Source organism: Odocoileus virginianus, chromosome 8 (genome assembly GCF_023699985.2).
Source record: "Odocoileus virginianus isolate 20LAN1187 ecotype Illinois chromosome 8, Ovbor_1.2, whole genome shotgun sequence".
NCBI classification, from domain to species: domain Eukaryota; kingdom Metazoa; phylum Chordata; class Mammalia; order Artiodactyla; family Cervidae; genus Odocoileus; species Odocoileus virginianus.
The window spans coordinates 39,872,426-39,894,803 of NC_069681.1; the positions used below are offsets into that span (position 1 = coordinate 39,872,426).

The window sequence follows — 22,378 nt, forward strand, 5'->3', positions numbered from 1 at the left end:
CAATGACAAATTCCACCTTGAGACACGATTCATTTAGCTGTTCCATGAGAACTGACTTCCCCTTTGTTGTATTCAAAAATTCTCCTTCCACTCAGCACTTTCAGAGCAGGCGCACTTTGTCTCGGCATTCTTCGAGATTGGTCTTAACACGCTATTGATTCTTCTCTCACACAGTTTCTGAAGCTGATGGTGTAAACCGGTGTGATAAAGATAGTGGGCCCCTTTCTCCTAGTGCTAAATCACTTCCCAGTGGCAAGGTCATGGCTGATGGAGGGCATTAACATTTCCAAAGCTCCAGGGTTCAGTTGAGTGTGCTATTTTGGATCGCTTTGAAAATGACAACTGACTTTTAAAAAGTAGAAAGCCTAGGGCAAAACAATATTAATGGCCTTGCTGAGATTTCTTGAAGCTGTTGCACGTAAAGAGTTAACAGACCTTCTTAATTTGCCCTTGGGAAGAGGCTGGCTCACTGGTTTAAGTTAAATCAAAGGAACAAGAAATGCCCTGGAAGAATATTAGTATCCCAAGGGAGATATTTCATTGTAACAGAAAACTTTACCACTTCTTTGATTTTTTTTTTTGAGAGTGTTAATTACGATAATAGAATGTGGTAAGTCAATATAGTTTTCTGCTCATAGCTTTCTGTTAATAAATCAGGTTTGGATTTTGAAGATGATTTCAAGGCAGAAATTGCTGGGTCTATGATCTATGATCCAAACTGAAGAAGACACAGACTTCTAATATTATGGAAACAACACCTAACCCCATAATAAGGTGAAGACCCACATAGAAATCTGTCACAATATGTAAAGATATGAATCGTGAAGGGCCTTGAACACAGATTCTAGTATACTCTTCAGTTCAGTTCAGTCACTCAGTAGTGTCCGACTCTTTGCAGTCCCAAGGACTGCAGCATGCCAGGCCTCCCTGTCCATCACCAACTCTTGAAGCTTGCTCAAACTCATGTCCATCAAATCGGTGATGCCATCCAACCATCTCATCCTCTGTCGTCCCCTTCTCCTCCTGCCTTCAATCTTTCCCAGCATCAGAGTCTTTTCCAAGGAGTCAGTTCTTTGCATCAGGTGGCCAAAGTATTGGAGTTTCAACTTCAGCATCAGTCCTTCCAATTAATATTCAGGACTGATTTCCTTTAGGATTGACTGGTTGGATCTCCTTGCAGTCCAAGGGACTTTCAAGAGTCTTCTACAACACCACAGTTCCAAAGGATCAATTCTTTGGTGCTCAGCTTTCTTTTTAGTCCAAGTCTCACATCCATCCATACTAGAAAAACCATAGCTTTGACTAAATGGACCTTAGAATAAGGGAATTGTTTTAAGAGCATTTCTTTAGTGTGGAAGTGCCAAGCTTAATGATGGAGAACAGTTTTTCAGAAATTTACAAAACCTAAACACACACACACACACAAGAGATCTCACCGTGTCCTTGTTAGAGAGTGATTTAAAATACCTTGATTCTCATGAAGAGAATGTATCTTAAACAACATATATCCGTCAAATAAATTAGACGGCATATAAAATGAAAATTAATAATTTCATTCTTACTACCTGCAATCGGTTAGCTAGACAAATATTTTTAAAACATGGGTTTCATGAAGTGGTTGAAAAAAAGGATTCAGAACATTTGGACTATCTCAGACAATTTTCTGAGCCTGCTCTAGCAGTAGGCTAGGGGAAATTCTATGGCTCCTGAAGTTCAGAGCTATATTACTACAAAGGAACAATGAGCCTTATTCTTCTTGTTCTGGGCACCCCAGTATTTTGTATTTTGAATAAGGGTAGAAACAGATGAGGAATAATGTGGGGATAAAGGTCTTCAGTTAAAAGTCTGTAGATCAAGTCTCCCCCCAAAGAATGGTCAGAACTAGAGATGCAGATTTGGGTTACTAGCCTAAAGACGGTATTTAAAATCCTGAAGCTGGCTGTACTATGGATAGGTATCCAGAGAGGTGGCAGGAGGGGCTGAAGACAGCCCAGGGTCAAGTCAACATTCAGAGGACCTCCTTGAATCTTAGTTTCTTCCTCTGACAAATGGGAATAATATTATTTACCACACAGGCAGACTGTGAGGATAAAATGCAATAATACCTAAGGCAGGAAAACAGAAGCTAATGTCTGGAAAAGTAAGTACTCAATAATAATTAGCTAATTATATCATTCTGTGATTGGTTCTTCTAGTTCCATTTTCTGAATAAGGAGACTCAAGGGGGAAAAACGTCTGGACTGATGTTTCTTCAATGTCTTCCACAAAAATTTATTTCCTGGGCTGCTAACAGCTGTTATGTAAGCAATGGATTCCATGCATCAATGTTAAATGAGGTACCTTACCAGGGCTTCATCAGGCTAACATGTGTTCTGACTCATCCAAAGGGAGAAGCTCATTTGTAGTGTTTTCCAAAACGATCTGGCCAAGGGTTCTCCAGGAAGTCCTCACAAGGTGTTCCAGGGAACACACCGGGACACGCTGGGAAGTCTGCTCTGATTAGCCAAGAGGAGAATTGATTCAGATGTAACTGCGTTTAACTAGAGGTCTTCGTGAAGCCATTTCCCCCCTCCACTACCTTTAATTTGAGAGAAGAAATACTGTTTTCAGACACTAAAGTTCTTCTCTTTGAAACAGAAATTTCCAGAGGATATGGCTGCAGGCTAAGCCATCTCATTGTGGAACAAATCATTATCTTTGCTCCTCAAAGAAATAGAATCATTATTACCTCCTGCCTAGCTCCCTCCAAGGGATGTTGAAAGGGAAAATTAGATCATTTGGAAAAGTATTTGGAAGCCCCAGTGTAGACAGATGCTACAGATGTACAAAGGAATTATCCTTCCCATGAGGCAGACTCATGAAACTTGTGGATTTCAGGAAGATATCTGGCTTGAGAATCCTCTCTCTTAAGAGGATTACTAAGATAACATCTCTGAAGTATGTTGGTATTCTGAGATGAGAGAAGTCAACGTTAAAGATAGAAAGTGCTGAAAGATGAGACATTTTATTGTTTGGGAAAACAAGAAAGAGAGAGGGGTGTGGTGAGAACAGGTTGCAGGGCTGTTTTAGGGCTCTAAGCGCAAGTATTTTTCCTTTAAGATATCACAGCATCTTAACATATTTCTTTAAAATAACAACATGGTGTATATTTTTTCAGAGGTGTCCATAGCTTTATACTGCTCTGTCTCCTTTATCTTCTGCAGGTTGGTCATACGTTCACCAAACTCATTACTGGCAATCTGAGAAGCAACAGCTCTACACCAGCCTTGTTGCAGTCCCTGAGTTGGTTTTTTTTTGGTTTTTTTTTTTAATCTTCTAAGTTTATAATCAGTGGAGTTTTTATTCTGGTAGGAAGAATGTTGCTATTCCTATAACCATTTTGAAATTTGCAAATAGATAACTAATCATGTAGATTAGTAGAGGTGACAGTCCATGCTACCTAGATTTAATTGGACTTGATGTTTTGAGAGTAAGTGATGCTTTACTTATTAAATTCTAATTTACATTAGAGTGTTAATGAATGAACTATTTGTTAGATGACCACTTGGGGAATCCAATCTATCCCATTTGTTCCCAAGGAAATAGAAGCTAACATATCTGATGGACTCCACATATATTTTGTACAAGTGTGGTCACAATTTTCTTGAGAGACAAGTGGAAGAGGAAGGTCACCAATAAGAGTCTAAAAGCTTGGAGACCTGGTTTCAATCTTCCTCTTTACACTTGTGTGATCCAGGATGTAAAGAAGATGGCTGCTGTGAAGATACAATGATATAATACTTAGAAAAGATACTGAAGCAGTGATGTAAAAAGATGTATAATTATTTTACTGAAGTTGTCTATAATTAAATACAACAACATGTGTGCGTGTGCACACACACACACTCAGCTGCTCATTCATGTCCTATTCTTTTGGGACCCAAGGACTGTAGTGAGTATTCCAGGCTCCTCTGTCCATGGAATTCTCCAGCTAAGAATACTGGAGTGGGTTGCCATTTCCTTCAGGGGATCTTCCAACCCAGGCTTAGAACCCATGTCTCTTACTTGGCAGGCAGATTCTTTACCACTGAGCCACCTGGGAATCTATAATTAAATAGGACAATAACAGGTAACAAATCAAATCTAGGGACTATGCAGAGTGACGCATGAATAATTTAAGTTCTATGAAGAATAGGATCTTATACACTTTGTTCACCATTATACTCTAGAATCTATTCCTAGCACACAGTATGTGTTTTAAAAAATCAGAAATGAAAGCTTACAAATAAATAAAACTTTTAGTTATAATCCTTTCCTTTTGCAAACATTTATTGAAGGTAGTTAGGAAGTAGATTTCTGTAATGAGAAAGAGAAGACAGGAAAGGAAAGATAAATAACACTTATTGAGGGTCTATGATGGAGCAGACTCAGGCCTATGTGTTTCATATATTTACCTCAGCAGTCAATTATCTCAAAATCAAAGTTGAAGCCTTAGGATTCAGAAAATACAATGAATGGTGTGTCCGCATTTTAAAAGATATTTTTCTTACTCCAGTTACTGTGCCAACTTAAAGCAAAACCAAATGACCAACTTGGTTAAACTGATAGCTAGAACTAAAAAATCTGGTTTCTTTTCTTCTTTATTTCTTTTAAAAACTGAAATATAGCTGTGCCAATCTCTGCTGTATAGCAAAGTGACTTGGTTTACACATACATACATTCTTTTTTAAAATATTCTTTTCCATGATGGTTTATCCTTGAGATTGGATACAGTTCCCGGACTACAAGGTAAGACCTTGTTGTTTAAAAAAATCTGGTTTCTTTTTCATCTGATAATAGCTACTCACTGTGCCTGACGGGACAGTTAGAGAATGGAAGACTTTGTGTATAAAATAGGCTTGGCTCTGACTGTTGGTGTTCGAGCTGAGAGTAAGTCTTCTGGCAAGAACTGGGCTCACATCTCAGGCAGTGGCTGCTTCCCCATCCTATCAAAGCCATAAACAGCAGTGCCTGTACACAGTGGTATCACAGCCCTGTCGCTAATTGTCTAGGCTGAGCTCAGAGCTGGGGGCTCTTTCTCAAAGTACAAGTGAAACATGAAGACTGAAATGGGTTTCGAGGGGACGTCCACAGATCATCAGTCAATAGATGTAAGTTAAAATATTTTAAAAAACCCATTTCATTAGTAGTAGCAAGGAGAGCTCCACTATCACTGTGATACGAAATTAAATTGACACCCTGGACTCTCATTTTTGCACCTTTTTTTCCTGGTTCCTCACAACAGTCTGCTAATATCCTAAGAAATGCCTTCCTGAATATAAACTTAAAACATGTTCAAAATGATTTTTTAAAGATATAAAATCAGTATATTCATCATATAAACATTAAAAAAAAATCAGCATTAAAAAAAATTTTTGTTTTTCTACTTTTATTAGTGCGCCAATTTTAGTGATGGATTGCCTTTCAAGAAAACAGGCTTTCAGCCTATGACTCCAAACATTCCCTCTCTTCTTTCCTCTCCCCTCCCCGCTCCCCCGACTTCTTCTCTCCTTCTCTTCCTCTTTTTTGTCCTCTACTCTCTGATTCATGCTTTTCTTTCCTTAAAGATTGATTACAGTGGTCCCTTGGCCAAGAGCTCTGGCAAACTCAAAGTCCCTGCATGGGTTCAAGATTCTGTGTAGACAACTCTGGGTTGGACTGAATCAAGTCAAGTCATCAGTTTCAGTTTTGGCTGCTTTTCATTCATTGGCTTCGATTTTCAAAAGCTAGTGATCCTGTCAGTTTCAAGGTTTTAAACATTTACTTCTGATGCTTACACAGCTTGCTTGCAGAATATCTGTCAGATGGGTTGCATACCTCTTAAAATCGTTTCTTCAATAAAAGCAAATTCCTTCCATTTGCCGGGGAAGATAATTTTTTTTTTCTCCCTGGAAAGTTTGTATTCCTTCAACAACAGAACACCTTGCTATTTCCTCTCACATGGTGAATAAGGAGGAGTGACAAGGAACTTAACAAAGTGTATTTTGAATGTAGGGAGAAAAAAAAATGAAGTTTGTTGGATTTGCTAAATGATTATTTCATGTGCTCTTTGCTTATAAGGTTTACAGCAATTATTTAAAATCACTTTGCAGAATTTGGATAAGTGTGTACATGTCAATAACCAGGTTCTTTATCATTCATTCAAACTACCATTCAGCAAATATTCATAGAGTGTCATGAAAGCCAGACTTGAAGGCCAACTGGACACATCCCTGATATCATGAGGGTTCTGACGAGGAATCTGGTAATTACGGTAGAATGTAATAAATGCAATGGGAACACCCACAAGAGGCAGCTAAACCAAGACCAGAGTCTGAGAAAGCATCCTAGGAGAGCAGTGAAGTGCTGCAACAGGCTCTTACTGGCTCGCAAGACCACTAGTTAAAATTTTTAGGAATTTTGCAATCCCGTCATTAAATAGAGTGATTATGATGTTAAATTGTATAAATTTAAAAATGATATAACATATTAAAAACAAAGGCAATGCATACTCAAAAAGCGTTTGTGTTAGATGCTCGGTTGCATCTGACTCTTAGTGACCCCACAGACTGTAGCGCGCCAGGCTCCTCTGTCCATGGGATTCTCCAGGCTAGAATACTGGAGTGGTTGCCATGCCCTCTCCTCCAGGTCTTCCTGACCCAGAGATTGAAACTGAGCCTCCTGCATTGCTGGCAGAGTCTTTATCATCTGAGCCACCAAAAAGCATAACTTCTTAGTTATTTTACCACTATCTGTGCTCTCATGGTTTTGTATACCAAGTGTATCTGTAAGAAGGAAACATTCCACTGTGGTGTGCAATTCTGTGTTCAGTTGACATCATGTTAGTAGCTTGAAATTTACACCCCCAGGAGCTGGCAAACACTCTTAACAAGCATGTTTCCTACACAGAAATTTGTTGTGCAAACACTTCCCAGTATACCGCTGAATCTTGCCAGGGAAGTGAAGAAATAGTTGGAATATGCCTGGTGGATGGTGCATATTTGGGGTGGAGGGATAGAGAAGGGTAGAAAGAATGCTCCAGGATGAGGAACAGCATAGACCAAAGCTTAGAGATGAGAGAGGCTGCTGAACCCGACTAACAGAACCCAGGCCATTCTCTACATCTGATGCACACAGAGGTTCTCTTACCTACTAGACTAAGACTTCTAGTAGGACTCAGGTTCTGCTGTTGATCTTATTTATTATCATATCCACAGCATCTAGTGCTGTGCTTGGCAGATAATCTGTTCTCAGTAGTTACCTGAATAGTTTAAGGTGGGAAGCGTGGTGAGGGTGGACCCAGAGAGAGGGGCAGGCTGAGGACTACAGGGTGTTGGAACACGTCTGGGCTTTATTCCAATGGCAACCGGGAGCCATGGGAAGATATTAAACAGGGGAGTAATGTGATCACATTTGCATTTTCAGCATCCCTTCCGGCTACAGTGTGGGGAATGGATTGGAGTGTGGGAAAGCCAGAGGCAGAGAATTAATTAGGAGACTATAATCTGTGTGTGAGATGATAAAATTAGGGGAGCTGCTGTGGATGGATTCAAAAGATATTTGGTACAGATCTTTAGAGGGCTTTAAGGGAGTTTCATTACGATTGACTTCGAGGGTGAAGGGGGAGGGGGAGTCTAGGAGTCACTCTGTGTCTGGCTAGGTAGGACATAAGAACGGGAGAGGGGGGCATTTTCTAGGGACAGGATCATAGGAGGACGATGAGTTGGGTCTTAGACAGGTGTGTCTGAGGTTGTAGGTGACAGTGTGCAGCAGACAGCTGGGTAAACAGGTGTAATCAGGAGAGTAATCTGGGCTAGAGAGAGATCTGGGATGAAAAGTCCTACCTGCCGCTGTAGCCAACCCAGGAAACTGTGTCCAAGATGTTTCAAATTTTAAGAATTCTGTCACCCACCCCTGAGAACCCCATGATTTTTTAAAAAAACTGTGTGCCATTTATAGATTACATGTATTAATACAGAAATGATCAGCTATTTGGCTGATATTTGAGATATAGTCTGGGACAATAGGGGGTTTCCCTGGTGACTCAGAGGGTAAAGAGTCTGCCTGCAAAGTCGGAGGCCTGGGTTCAGTCACTGGGTCAGGAAGATAACTGGAGAAGGGAATGGCAACTCATTCCAGTATTCTTGCCTGGAGAATCCCATGGACAGAGGAGCCTGGCAGGCTCCAGTCCATGGGGTCACAAAGAGTCAGACACGACTGAGCGACTAACCCACACTCTGGGACAATAGGGGCCTTCCAGGTGGCGCTAGTGGTAAAGAACCCGCCTGCCAATGCAGGAGACATAAGAGACGTGGGTTCGATCCCTGGGTTGGGAAGATCCCCTGGAGGAAGGCACAGCAACCCACTCGGGTATTCTTGCCTGGAGAACCCTGTGGATAGAGCAGGTGGGCTATGGTCCATAGGATCGCAAAGTGTCGGACATGACTGAAGTGACTTAGCACACACTCATGCTGGGAGAATTAGGAGGTGAAATAAAAAGAGGTATATAAAATGTGTTAGAAGAAGAAGACCTAGAGAAAGCCATATATAGTTCCAACTTTTCTGACAGAACAAGTTGCTATAATCTCACAGAGGCAGCTCTTTTACACGGGGCAATGACTCTATCAGGATCAAACCAGACTACATAGCCCTGAGTAGAAGGAAAGTGCTAAGAGCTGAGGATAACTGTGGATCTGTGGAACGGGGCAGAGCCAATTGAAATTTCTCTAATGCAGTAATCTGTCGCCCATGGGAAGCATGGTTCTAAGGAAGCAGTTTCTCCTCTTTAAAGGCAGAGGAGTCCGGAAGAAGATCGTCTTTCAGGAAAGCAAGAGGCCATCTTGCTCTAAGAACACACCGAGTGTTAAAAACTGCGTGAGTTTCAATCACCTACTCTGGAGTAGACTTCATTAAATGTAATCTTCTCATCTTTTGCCCTGAAGTTAAAGGGAAAGGAAATCTTAAGATAAATCTCTAAAGGTTAGAGATAGTCACAAGTTTCCCTTTATCACCGAAAGGAGAAGAAATTTTTTTTAAACACCTTTCACATGGAAAGAAAGTTAAAAGTAGTTTGCTTTGGATGCATTTCCTATAAATGAATCATAAGCATTTTTTTCCAAATCTTCATTTTACATTATAAAAATTGTGTCCTTTCTACCCCCTCACCCTGTATCTAGCATTTGAATAACAGAACTCTGTTATCCAGTCATGCTACAAACAGGAAAGGAACAGATTCTGGTTTTCTGTAGTGAAATGAAGAAATCAAAGAACCAAAGATGTTTCAAGGTCACTGCTTCTTGGTGGAATGTTATTAAAGTAAGTGAGGACTGGCAGGCAGAATATGAACTTTGAAATTTGAATAAACAGAAAAAACATTCTGAATCTAGAAACCATTGAGAACTTGCTCTTTTCTTTTTAAAACAGAATTAAAGTAGAAATAGAAATAGAACTCAAAGCTTTATAAAGAGTAGGGCCCTGTGCTTTTTCACTTGGAGATCAGGCATTTGTCAAGCGAATAGACCAACTGTCTTCTTGTAAGAATAGGGTGATGGTAGGCTGAGGTCACTAATATTCCTCTAAGAACCTTTACCCTGATGGCACTGGTGCCACCCACAGGCACAGACAGGAGCTGGGTTGCTGCTACTGCCTCGATCCAGTCCATTCTGCCCTCAAGCCCATTTTCCTTCAAAGGACTTGTTATTTGTTCAGTGCCAGGTGCCATGTTTCAGGCCATGAAGAAATACATGTCCCTTTCCATGGCGCCCCTGCCATTGAAAGTAACGCCATGCAAGAGTGGATTTAAGCAGGTTTGTGACTCTTCTGATCCTCAGTGTCAGCGACCAGCTCACACACCATCATGGATGAGGCGACACCACAGTCAAAGTTCTTTAGAATTTGTATATCATTTTCAACACCTATTATTTTCAAAAATAACAATGAAAATACTTAATTTTGATGAGTGGTTTTGATTTTACATATTCTACACTAAGCATTTTACATATTCTACACTAAGGATTTTACATGGATTATATAATTTCACCCTCAAACAACTTATGAGCAGATCCAACTAGCATCTCATTTTTAATATGACTTAATTGAGTTTATACAGATAATTTGCCCCAAATCACATAACTAGTAAAAACCAGACCCCAGGTTGGCCTGATGTCAAAATCTGATGCTATTTTAAAGATATAAGACTAATTTTAAATATATTTGAAGGTATTTTCTATTCCTTATTGTTGAGGTCTTTCTGACATTATACTTTCATGTTCTGAATTCAACTCAGCAAAATGTACTGTGGCTTCCATGTGTAACATGACATATTAGAGTGGCTTTCTGGGGAATGTAAGAGTGAGTAAAATAATTATACTCCTGGGAAGGAGAAAGTATACAAATAATCATAACAGAAGGAATAATGTGCCCACTGCCTTAAAAAACACACATGTACTACAGGAGCTCAAAGAAAGGAAATTGCTATTGGGATAAAAATATACTTACTTAGACTAAATCTAATCAATGTTCTTATATCTGAAGGAAGCTATATTTTTCCATGTGAACTCCCAAGATATTATTTATATCTGAATGCTTTAAAACGAAAAAGACCCAGAGAAAAGAAAAATATCTGGATGCCAAAAAAATACCTAGCTAATACTGAAGAGATAATGTTCATAAAGCTCTAAACTGATAGAGCTAGAAAGAGAACATTTAGATGACAGTATACTAACACATATATATGGACTTTAGAAAGATGATAACGATAACCCTATATGCAAAACAGAAAAAGAGACTCAGATGTATAGAACAGACTTGTGGACTCTGGGAGAAGGCGAGGGTGGGATGTTTCAAAAGAACAGCACTGAAACATGTATATTATCTAGGGTGAAACAGATAACCAGCTCAGGTTGGGTGCATGAGACAAGTGCTCGGGCCTGGTGCACTGGGAAGACCCAGAGGGATCGGGTGGAGAGGGAGGTGGGAGGGGGGACTGGGATGGGGAATACATGTAAATCCATGGCTAATTCATTTCAATGTATGACAAAAACTACTGTAATGATGTAAAGTAATTAGCCTCCAACTAATAAAAATAAATAAATAAATAAATAAAAAGCAAAAAAAAAAAAAATAGATGAACCCCTTTCTTTACAGATGAGGAAACTAAGACCCATTAGCTAAAGGCAGTATTATATTCTCCTTTCTGTTCTCTTAGGTTTTTTTCATCTTCATTTGAGCTATAGATTCAGAAAGAATTGTCGGGAGAAAATTAAGTAACTGAAGGCCATGCTGCTCTTCTGTAATAGATTCTGCCCTAGTCTGTACTAAGTATTAATTGAATGGATGGTTTCAACTGGAATTTAATAAGTCTCCTTTCTTAATTTAGATTGTATCTGACAAACCAATCCTTTCCTGGATTACATTTGAAATTATTCCTAACATAGTTAAATTATATAGAGTGAGATCAGCTTCATCTTTCCTGATAGGAGAGGAAAGAGATTATCAACACATCTGAAATTCACAGGCAGAGACTCAGCAAGTTTTGTTCTCCTTTCCTATGGAGAATTTTCTCAAACCTGTAAAGTACAGAACTCCTTTGATTTGCGTGGGTAAAGAAGTGGTGGGATAATGAGGACCCTTTCTTGTCTTTAACAAAGACTGTGAACTTAGTGAATGTAATAAGTGTTGGCTGGAGCTTGAAGAACTAGCAGCTTGTGTTTCTCTTCCGTAGGTTTCCCTATTGATCAGAAATACTCATCATTTGCATCATCATTAGTAGCAGGCTTCAGGCAACAGCTTTCTCTTATATGGCTGGTTCCTCCAATGCTGCAGTGCATCTGGTCCTAGTGGGGAGATTCATACTGAGAAAACTGCGGCATGCTGGGAAAATCTTTTTCTTTGGATCAGACAATTCTAGGCTGTGATCTCGGCTCTGTCACTTCTTAGATGCCTGACCTCCGATAAGCAACTTAATCTCTCTCAACATAACATTCTTTACTTATACAATGAGGAAATGAATACTTTACAAGATTGCAGAGGACTTGAAATAAATACATAAGGCATCTAAAAAGAGACTGATGTTTGTGCAGAGAATTTGTTTTATCTTCTACTATATTCCTTGGGCCTGGTACATGAAGGGTGTCTATTGAATGAAATATAGTGGGGGCCCAACCAACGGTAACTATGATGATTGTCAATGTTACTAAATGATTATTTCTACAAAAAAAAGGAACCAAGTTTTAATACCTTAATGTACATAGTCTTTTACACACACACACACACATAAACAATATTATATGTTAATATGGGACTTCCCTATATAATTATAAATAACATATACAACATAATATTATGTAAAGGATACACAAGAGTTTGAAATAAATGCCATAATGTTATTACCAAACTATTGTACTTGATTATAGAACTTGGAATAGCCAATGTATAGCCATGAAATGATGCTTTCTCCTTGGAAGAAAAGCTATAACAAATCTAGACAGTGTATTAAGAAGCAGAGATATCACTCTGCTGACTAATGTCTGTATAGTCAAAGCTATGGTTTTTCCAGTATTCATGTATGGATGTGAGAGTTGGACCACAAAGAAGGTTGAGCCCTAAAGAATTGATGCTTTTGAACTGTGGTGCTGGAGAACACTCTTGAGAGTCCCTTGGATAGCAAGGAATCAAACCAGTCAGTGCTAAAGGAAATCAACCCTGAATATTCATTGGAAGGAGCTCCAATACTTTGACCACCTGATGCAAAGAGCTGACTAATTGGAAAAGACCCTGATGCTGAGAAAGCTTGAGAATGGGAGTAGAAGGGGGCGACAGAGGATAAGATGGTGGGATGGCATCACTGATTCAATGGACAAGAGTTTGTGCAAACTCTGGGAGATAGTGAAGGACTGGGACATTAAGAGATGCAGGTTCAATCCCTGGGTCAGGAAGATCCCCTGGGAAGCCTGGCATGTTGCAATCCGTGGGGTCACAAAGAGTCAGACACAATCTTAGCAACTGAACAGTAACAAAGAACCAAGGTATTTTTTGAAAGGAATGTCCATGTGCCTTATCCCCAAACAGTTTAGCTGTGGGCTAAATGGGAGAGGGAAAAGGATATGATTATACCTTTAAAAACAGATCTAAAACAAGATTTGAGTCTGAACAGACATGGTGAGAATAGATCTTTTTATTAATCTGTAATTTCACTAATTTAGGATCTCACTGATTAGGTACAAAAATTTAGTTGTTTCTATACCTGAAACTTACATAATAATATATATCAACTATAACTCAATAAAATATGAGCTATTCCCTCCTATATATATATGATGAGGATTACTGCATTAGAGGAGGGCTTCCCTGCTGGCTCAGATGGTAAAGAATCTGACTGCAATGCAGGAGACCTAGGTTCAATTCCTGGGTCAGGAAGATCCCCTGGAGAAGGGAATGGCTACCCACTCTAGTATTCGTGCCTGGAGAATCCCATGGACAGAGAAGCCTGAAGTGTCCATGGGGCTGCAAAAAGTCAGACATGACTGAGCAACTAACACACACACACACACACACACACACACACACACACACTGCAATAGAGGGGAATTTCATATCTGAAACTAATGTGTTTATCTTTGCCTTCAGATAGAAGGGCAAAAAGGAAGAATTTCATATTTTGTACTATTAACACCCTAGGAAGGGTTGGAAGCATGAATGATGAGGCTAATAAGAGAAATATTTCACTAGTCTTTAGCATGTTGAGAAGCTGTAGGTATAGTTGCAAAGGGAATCAGAGAGAAAGGTAGAAAACTTGGCTTTGCTGCCCCTGTTTCCTTACTGTCTTGGGCAGGTTTTCACTTAAAGCTATTGAACTTTCCCTTAATACTTGATCTATTCAGCAAAGGTTTGCTGAATCCTGCCCTTGTGTGGGATTGGCTTTTTAGGAACCTTCATCATTAAAATGCAATGATAAGCAATGTGGTCTCTGGAGTCAGCCACTCCTCTGTGTACTCCATGAGACCTTTGTAAGTTCCCTAACTTTTCTGAGCCATAGATTATGTATCTGGAAAATACGGGAGAAGATCTATCTCATTGCAAGCATTGTTATAAATATTACATAATATAAACCATGTAATGCACAGTAGAGTCCTGGCAGTAAGTGTTCAACAAATATGAGCTGCCAGTTATAAACACTGCTGCTTTACTTAAAGAGACTCTAGGAATGACTTCCATGAGTAACTGCTGTAATAAGGTAAATGATTTTTCAAGCAGAAGTTGCCAGTCAAACCTGGAGTAAGAAGTGATTTTAATTTGTAAGCTTCACAGCTCTCAGGGTGTCTGGCCCTTGCATTTAGGAAAGAGATTCTAGTGAGACCAGAAGCTCTCTATCAGAAATTAACCTAGTCACTGGTTATGTGAATGCTCCATCCAAAGACTAGAAATTCAGAATTTCCAATTTGATAGGACTGTTTATCAAAAATGACTGACGGTTCTTTGGCAAAAGGAAAAATTTAGCCATCTGTTTCTGTTCCTAGCGAGAATGTAGATTTTAGACGTGTGTTCATAGATAATTTCATGGAGTTGGCTTATATGGAAAATGAAACTCAGTTCAGTTCAGTTCAGTTCAGTTCAGTCGCTGAGTCGTGTCCGACTCTTTGCGACCGCATGAATCACAGCACGCCAGGCCTCCCTGTCCATCACCAACTCCTGGAGTTTACTCAAACTCATGCCCATCAAGTCGATGATGCCATCCAACCATCTCATCCTCTGTCATCCCCTTCTCCTCCTGCCCCCAATTCCTCCCAGCATCAGGGTCTTTTCCAATGAGTCAACTCTTCGCATGAGGTGGCCAAAGTACTGGAGTTTCACTTTCAGCATCAGTCCTTCCAATGAACACCCAGGACTGATCTCCTTTAGGATGGACTGGTTGGATCTCCTTGCAGTCCAAGGGACTCTCAAGAGTCTTCTCCAACACCACAGTTCAAAAGCATCAATTCTTCGGTGCTCAGCTTTCCTTATAGTCCAACTCTCACATCCATACATGACCACTAGAAAAACCATGTTTCCAAATACCATTGCCTCGAAGAAATGAAACCATTTTCAGAACATGTCCTCTCCATCAGCAGATCCTGTTGGTGTTTCCTGCTAAATTTGTCCAAATTTCAACCTCTTACTCAACCTCCCCTCCACTATATTAAAAGTTGATTTTGGTCCTTTTTCCATGCTGTCCTCTAGTTCAGATGCTGCCTCCCATTCCTCTTTCCTGCAGAGCTTAGCTTAGCTGTCCTCCTCTTGTTCCTTCTTGTTAACTCACTCCATCTCCTTTTCTCTACATCAAGACTGTGTGACTGTGTGTGCGCATGCGCTCAGTCGCGTCTGACTCTGCAACCATGGACTATAGCCTGCCATGTTCCTCTGTCCATGGGATTCTCCAGACAAGAAAACTGAAGCATATTGCAATTTCCTTCTTTAGGGGATCGCCCCAACCCAGGGATTGACCTGTATCTCCTGCATTGCAGGCAGATCCTTTACAGTTTGAACTACCAAATGAACTTACTTACAAAACAGAAAGAGACTCACAGACTTAGAGGAATGAACTTATGGTTGCTAGGGGGAAGGGATAGTTAGGGAGTTTGGGATGAATATGTCCACACTGCTACATTTAAAATGGATAACCAACAAGGACCTACTCCACCAGGGAACTCTGCTCAATGTTATATGGCAGCCTGGATGGGAGGGGAGTTTGGGGGAGAATGCATACATGTATATGTATGACTGAGTCCCTTTGCTGTTCAACTGAAATTATCACAACATTGTTTACTGGTTATACCCCAATACAAAATTTTAAAAAGTTAAAAAAAAATAACATTAGTTGGTTTCTAGGCAATAGATTTGAGAGGGATAGATAATTGCTCCCCCCCCCCCACACACACACAGGAAAGAAAGAAAATAGATTTTCATGGAACTCCCAAATATGCTATTTTCTCAATAGGTGATAGAACTTTGGAGCATTCTTCTTTTTTTCTTTACACAGATTAACCCAAGCTCCCAGGTAGCGCTAGTGGTAAAGAACTCGCCTGTCAATGCAAGAGACATAAGAGATGTGGATTCAATCCCTGGTGGGAAAGATCCCCTGGAGAAGGAAATGGCAACCCACTCCAACGTTCTAGCCTGGAGACTCCATGGACAGAGGAGACTGGCAGGATACAGTCCATGGGGTCACAAAGAGTCATGTGTGACTGAAGTGACTTAGCACAGACGCAGCCGAAGTGCACTAAAACCTGGATGTTAGGATTATGAAACTCTCAGCCCCTCTCACCTTTCAGAGAGAGAGAGAAAGGGGCGAAGGCCAGATTCTTGCTCACCCTATTTTCTAGCAGTGCTCCCCGAAAAGTCCAAAGCTAGTTTGATTCACACTCAGCCCAGGAGACCGCGTCAAATTCCATGGATTTCTTTCTGCTCTGCAATTTTTCCCCACCACCTTTCTCCTTGATTATATTTGAAGTCTTTTTCACAAAGGACTTTAAATACTGAGGAGAGTTAAACACGCAGCTCTTGGTCTGACATATTTTTGTATGAATGACTTTCAGTTAAAATGCAATCACTCCATCACCAGATTTAAAGGACAGGGGCAGTTTTGGGTAGTGTTTCAGAACAGGGAGACTGGTAAAGAAGAACAGAAGGGCATTGTGTGGTCATCAGTGTGGATAAACGAGGTGAGGCAGGAAAGGCTGGAGACTCATTTCAAACTTTTAAATTTTGCTTAAGGTGGGTCCTATTTGTTTTCAACTGGGTGGGGATAAATAAAAATTGTGCACTTCCATTTCCTGGCTATTGTAAACAGTGCTGCAATGACCACTGGGGTACACATATCTTTTCGAATTATGGTTTTCTCTGAATATATGCCCTTGAGTGGGATTGCTGGGTCATATGGTTGCTATATTTTTAGTTTTTTAAGGAATCTCTATACTGTTCTCTGAGGGCTTCTCAGGTGGCTCAGTGGTAAAGAACCTGCCCTCTAATGCAGGAGACACAGGAGACATGGATTTGATCCCTGGAAAATCCCCTGGAGAAAGAAATAGCAACCCAGTCCAGTAGTCTTACCTGGAAAGTCCTATGGACAGAGGTGCTTGGCAGGCTATAGTTCAGGGGGTTGCAGAGAGTCAGACACGACTGAGCACACACAGGCGCGCGCGCACACACACACACACACGTATACTGTTCTCCATAGTGGCTATATCAGGTTCAATTCCCACCAACAGTGTAGGAGGGTTTCCTTTTTTCCACACCCTCTCCAGCATTTATTGTTTGTAGATTTTTTGATAATGACCATTCTGACTAATATAAGGTGATACTTCACTGTCATTTTGATTTGCATTTCTCTAATAATGAGTACCGTTGAGCACCTTTTCAGGTGCCTACTGGCCTGTATGTCTTCTTTGGAGAAAGGTTTATTTAGATCTTCCACCCACTTTTTGATTGGGTTATTTGTTTCTTTTTTATATTGAGCTGTATAAGCTGTTTGTATATTTTGGAGATTAATCCCTTGTCAGTTGCTTTGCTTGCAAATATTTTCTCCCATTCTGAGGGCATGAAAGCAACTTAAATGTCCATCAACAGAGGAATGAATAAAGAAGAGGTGGTACTTATATACAGTGGCATATTGCTCAGCCATAAAAAAGAACAAATTAATGAACGAAATAATAAAAATGAAATAATGCCATTTGCGGCAACATGGATGGACCTGGAGATTGTCATACTGAGTAAAGTAAGTCAGACAGAGAGAGACAAATATCATAGGATATCACTTATATGTGGATTCTGAAAAAAGAGGACAAGTGAACTTATCTACAAATCAGAAATAAAGTGACAGATGTAGAAAACAAACTTCTGGTTACAGGAGGTTAGAGGGATAAATTAGAAGATTGGGACGGCCACACACATAATACTATATATAAAATAGGTAACTAATAAGGACCTAGTGTAGAGCACAGGGAACTCTATCTACTCAATTCTCTGTAATGGCCTATGTGGAAAAAGAATTTTAAAAAGAGTGGATATATGCATAAATATGACTGATTTATTTGGCTGTACCTGAAACTAACACAACATTGTAAATCAACTATACTCCAATAAAATTTTTCTAAAAATTTAAAAAATTGGGCACTTGATATTTGTGTTCTGCAGCTAAAAACCCCGAATCTGTCTTGTTTGATTTATAAAAACTTACTATTTTTTAAAAATGTGTGTTTGACTTTATACAAAGCAGCATTTTCCTCTGACGATTCATTAACGAGGGTTACATTATCGTCTTAAAAAAAGGAAGTCAGATGGAATGTTTAATAATTTACGAGTGAACATAGAGAACATTTGCCTGGTTTGCGCAGCTGAGGACATAATTAGAAGTTCCTAGAGAGAGAGAATAGGGTGAGGGTGTGCAGAAATTGCAACCATTAAAAAGAAAATTCTCCCCAAATTGCTCACAAATGTGAGGGATTAGTCAATATACTTGGGGCTCTCTAAAACTTTTTAGCAGCCAATAATTTCTTCATGATTGAGGAACTGCAAAGGAAAAGCTTACTTCCTTTCTCAATGCCATTTTGTTAGACAGTTTTAATGAAGTAGCAAATTTGTCATGTGACAGGAAAATCTCATGGACAACATATTAGAGTTTACAATCCCAGCCAGTATCCATTACTTCATTTTCAGATGACTCCCCTTTGCTTATTAGATAAATGACTAAGGCAAATACCTTTGCAGACACCTGCATGCTGTTTTCCTGCATGTTCATAATGGCTTCAGAGATCTTGACGTCTATTGGGTCCATGACTGACTCAATGTTGAATGGTCCTTCCAGTCGCTCTGCCACCAAGAGCATGGCATCTGTTAAAATATAGGAACATGATTGATTGGAGAACTGGGAACTCCAGCTTCTAACCTGTGTTGCAACACTTCCCACATGACTGGCTGAAAAATGATCACTCATTCAAACTTGGTATTCGCTTTTACATAGTTCAAAATGGAATGGATGACTCAGTCTTAAAGGAGTATTTTATTTCACTTGAAGGTTCCTGGTGCACTGGGAAGACCCAGAGGGATCGGGTGGAGAGGGAGGTGGGAGGGGGGGATCGGGATGGGGAATACATGTATATCCATGGCTGATTCATGTCAATGTATGACAAGAACCACTACAATATTGTGAGTAATTAGCCTCCAACTAATAAAAAAAATAAAAAATAAATAAAAATAAAGAAGGTTTAAAAATATTTTACAAGTATAGAACCTGGCCCCAAAATGAGAAAGTAAGTTCAAATTAAAAGAGTTGAATATACCTAACTCTTTCAAGTGAAGTTTAAAAAAAAAATTAGATCAGGTTCAAAAGTGGAGTTAATCTCTTTTCTTCTGGAGTATGAAGAACATGGAGACTACTGAAGTGTAAATTTGAGAGTCTGGAGGATGTTCTAATGTCAAGACTCAAGCATAACTAGGTGGAGGAAGCATTGCAAGATTTTCCAAGAACAGACCTGTCCCTACTTGGTGCTGTCAATCTATGTAGCATGCCCTGTTTTTAACATCTTGTTACACTTTAGGAATAGAGAAACTTCTCTTACTTAGTTTTTCTCCAGTCAAGAATACTGGAGTGGGTAGCCATTCCCTTCTCCAGGGGATCTTCCCAACCCAGGGATTGAACCTGGGTTTCCTGCATTGCAAGCTGATTCTTTACTGTTTGAGCCACAAGGCAAGTCTCTGGTTTTTCACATTCAAGGCTTATTACTGTGTCTATCACATTGTAAGCTTTCAAAAATGTCTATGAAATGATACTGAACTGAAGTACAGTTTGGGAAGGTTTAGTTTTCTGGAGAAGATGGTCACAATGATAAGGAGGTAACAGTTATGCAACAGGAGTGAGTTGCTCTGGGTTCCCAACCTTGCCACAACACCCAGATGACTGTGGGAGAAATCTCTAGCTCACTGGGCCAAAGATTAGTGAAGTATATAAAGGGACCTAGGATGAGGACTCTGCCAGTGTCTATAATGGGTGACACTGTAATAATAATAAGTAATAAAGAGGACCATTCCTTTGCCCTTTGCCACTGCAAATTGGCACAGTTTGGTAACTGGCATAGTTTGCTAACTTGTCTCCATCTGGACTGTGGAATAGAACTTTCTGTATGATGAAAATGTGGCTACTGAAACTTGAAATGTGGCAAATATGACTGAATAATTAAATGGTGAATAAATTAATTTTCCTTTAAATAATATAAATATAATTAACACTGTCCACTTGGGACTAGCGGCTACAATGGCTGCAATGTGAGACAGAACAGCCTAGACTTTTAACATGTTGCCTCAAAATTTGTCAGGGTTTTCAACTGGTAAAGTACTTGGAAATCAATCTTAAAATGTTACCCCTTTCAAATTAATACATGTTTATCATTATATACTTAGAAAATATAGAAAAGAAAAAAACAAAAATGAAGGAGAGAAATACACCCACAATCCCTCTTCCCAGATTAACACTATAAACACTTTGGTATATGCCCTATGTTGGTTTTTTTTCCCCTCTGTGCATGAATATTTTAAACATGCAACTGAAAATATACTGTGCTGATATTGTATAGTCTGCTTTCTAAATGTAACATATTATTAATGTAACATACTGTTTATAGTAGTTGCTTCATAGCATTGGTGGGAGGGAAACAAATTTTATTTTTATTACATATCCTACCATGCTTCACCAAAGGCCAACATCAAAAATTTTTCAGGGTTATAAGTAGGGTTATAACCTACTTAGTAGGGTTATAAGTTGAATTAAGCAAGTGAGAAACCTTTTAAGATAGATGATTTTTATAAGAAAGGATTGTCCGGGAAGCAGAGTCATGTTTTTAAAGGGCACCAGGGTTTGTGAAAGACATCAGCTTTCACAGTATCAACAGGCTCTCTCGGCCAGACCTCACACCTGGGTCCTTGATCTCCTCCCTAAGGAATGATGGAGACTAGAAGCATCCAGAACCATACCTGAAAATCAGGGAGGTCCCGCTTCCATTCCCACCCCCAGTGCTTGGTCCATATTACTCTCATGGACACAGTGACATGAAAACTGAAGTGTGAACAAAGACTCATCATAAACTCTAATAACAAATTTGCTGATTTTTCCCCCCTTATCACAGACCTATCTGTGAATGTCACATCAGAACCTTACAACAAAATAGTCATTTCTCTGGATCTTAATGACCTAATTATCTGGCAACTGATGCTCTTGAACTATGGCTCTGGACAAGACCCCTGAGAGCCCCTCGGACTGCAAGGAGATCCAACCAGTCAATCCTAAGGGAAATCAACCCTGAATATTTACTGGAAGGACTGATGCTGAAGCTGAAACTCCAATACTCTGGCCACCTGATTCAAAGAAGTGACTCATTTGAAAAGACCCTGATGCTGGGAAAGATTGAAGGTGGGAGGAGATGGGTTGACAGAGGATGAGATGGTTGGATGGCATTGCTGACTCAATGGACATGAGCTTGAGCAAACTCAGGGAGATAGTGAAGGACAGGGAAGCCTGGCGTGCTGCAGTCCACGGGGTCACAAAGAGTCAGACATGAGGGAGCAACGGAGCAACAATGGACAGAGGATGCACACGGTTTGGTTGTAGTATTTGGATATTAAAGATGTTTTGGGGGATTTTCTTAGTGATCCAGTGGTTAAGACCCCTTGCTCTCACTGCCGAGGGCACTGGTTCCACCCTTGGTTGGGAAACTAAGACCCCGCCGGCTGTAGGGCAAGTCCTCCCCCCACCAAAAAAAGATCTCTTCTCCTTTAATTTTTGTCGGCTTATTTATTTATTTGGCTGCACTGGTCTTAGTTGTGGCACAGGGATCTTTGATCTTTATTGCAGCATGCAGGATCTTTCAGTTGCATCCGGTGGGAACTTTAGTTGCAGCATGCAAACTCTTAGTTGCAGCATGTGAGCTCTAGTTCCCTGACTAGGGATCGAACCCACGCCTCCTGCACTGGGAGAGTGAAGTCTAAGTCCCTGGACCACCAAGAAAGTCCTTCCTTTAAGGCTTTGAAAGTTGCCCTGAAAGTTGCTCTGTTTCTTGTGTTTTTATATCTATTTTGTGTATTACAAAAAACAATCCCCCATACTGTTAGACTCTGCAAGAGTCTTTTTGATGAAGATTAATTATGACAAATGAGCAAGTTACTCTAGACAGGAAAGTGACAGTCACTCAGTCATGTCTGACTCTTTGCCACCCATGGACTGTAGCCTATCAGGCTCCTCTGTCCCTGGAACTCTCCAGGTAAGAATATTAGAGTTGGTAGCCATTCCCTTCTGCAGGGGGTCTTCCTGACCCAGGGTTGGAATCTGGGTCTCCTGCATTGCAGGCAGATTCTTTAC

General features: G+C 40.0%; 1 protein-coding gene across 2 annotated transcripts in view; it reads right to left on the minus strand.

Moving 5' to 3' along the window:
- GPC6 (glypican 6) overlaps positions 1 to 22,378 on the minus strand; it is a 1,189,310-nt gene that overhangs the window by 98,255 nt on the left and 1,068,677 nt on the right. For both annotated transcript variants that reach the window (XM_070471522.1, XM_020884423.2), the window contains exon 5: positions 18,731 to 18,861. In XM_070471522.1, the coding sequence (XP_070327623.1) occupies positions 18,731 to 18,861 (131 nt within the window). The remainder of the gene's footprint in view (positions 1 to 18,730; positions 18,862 to 22,378) is intronic.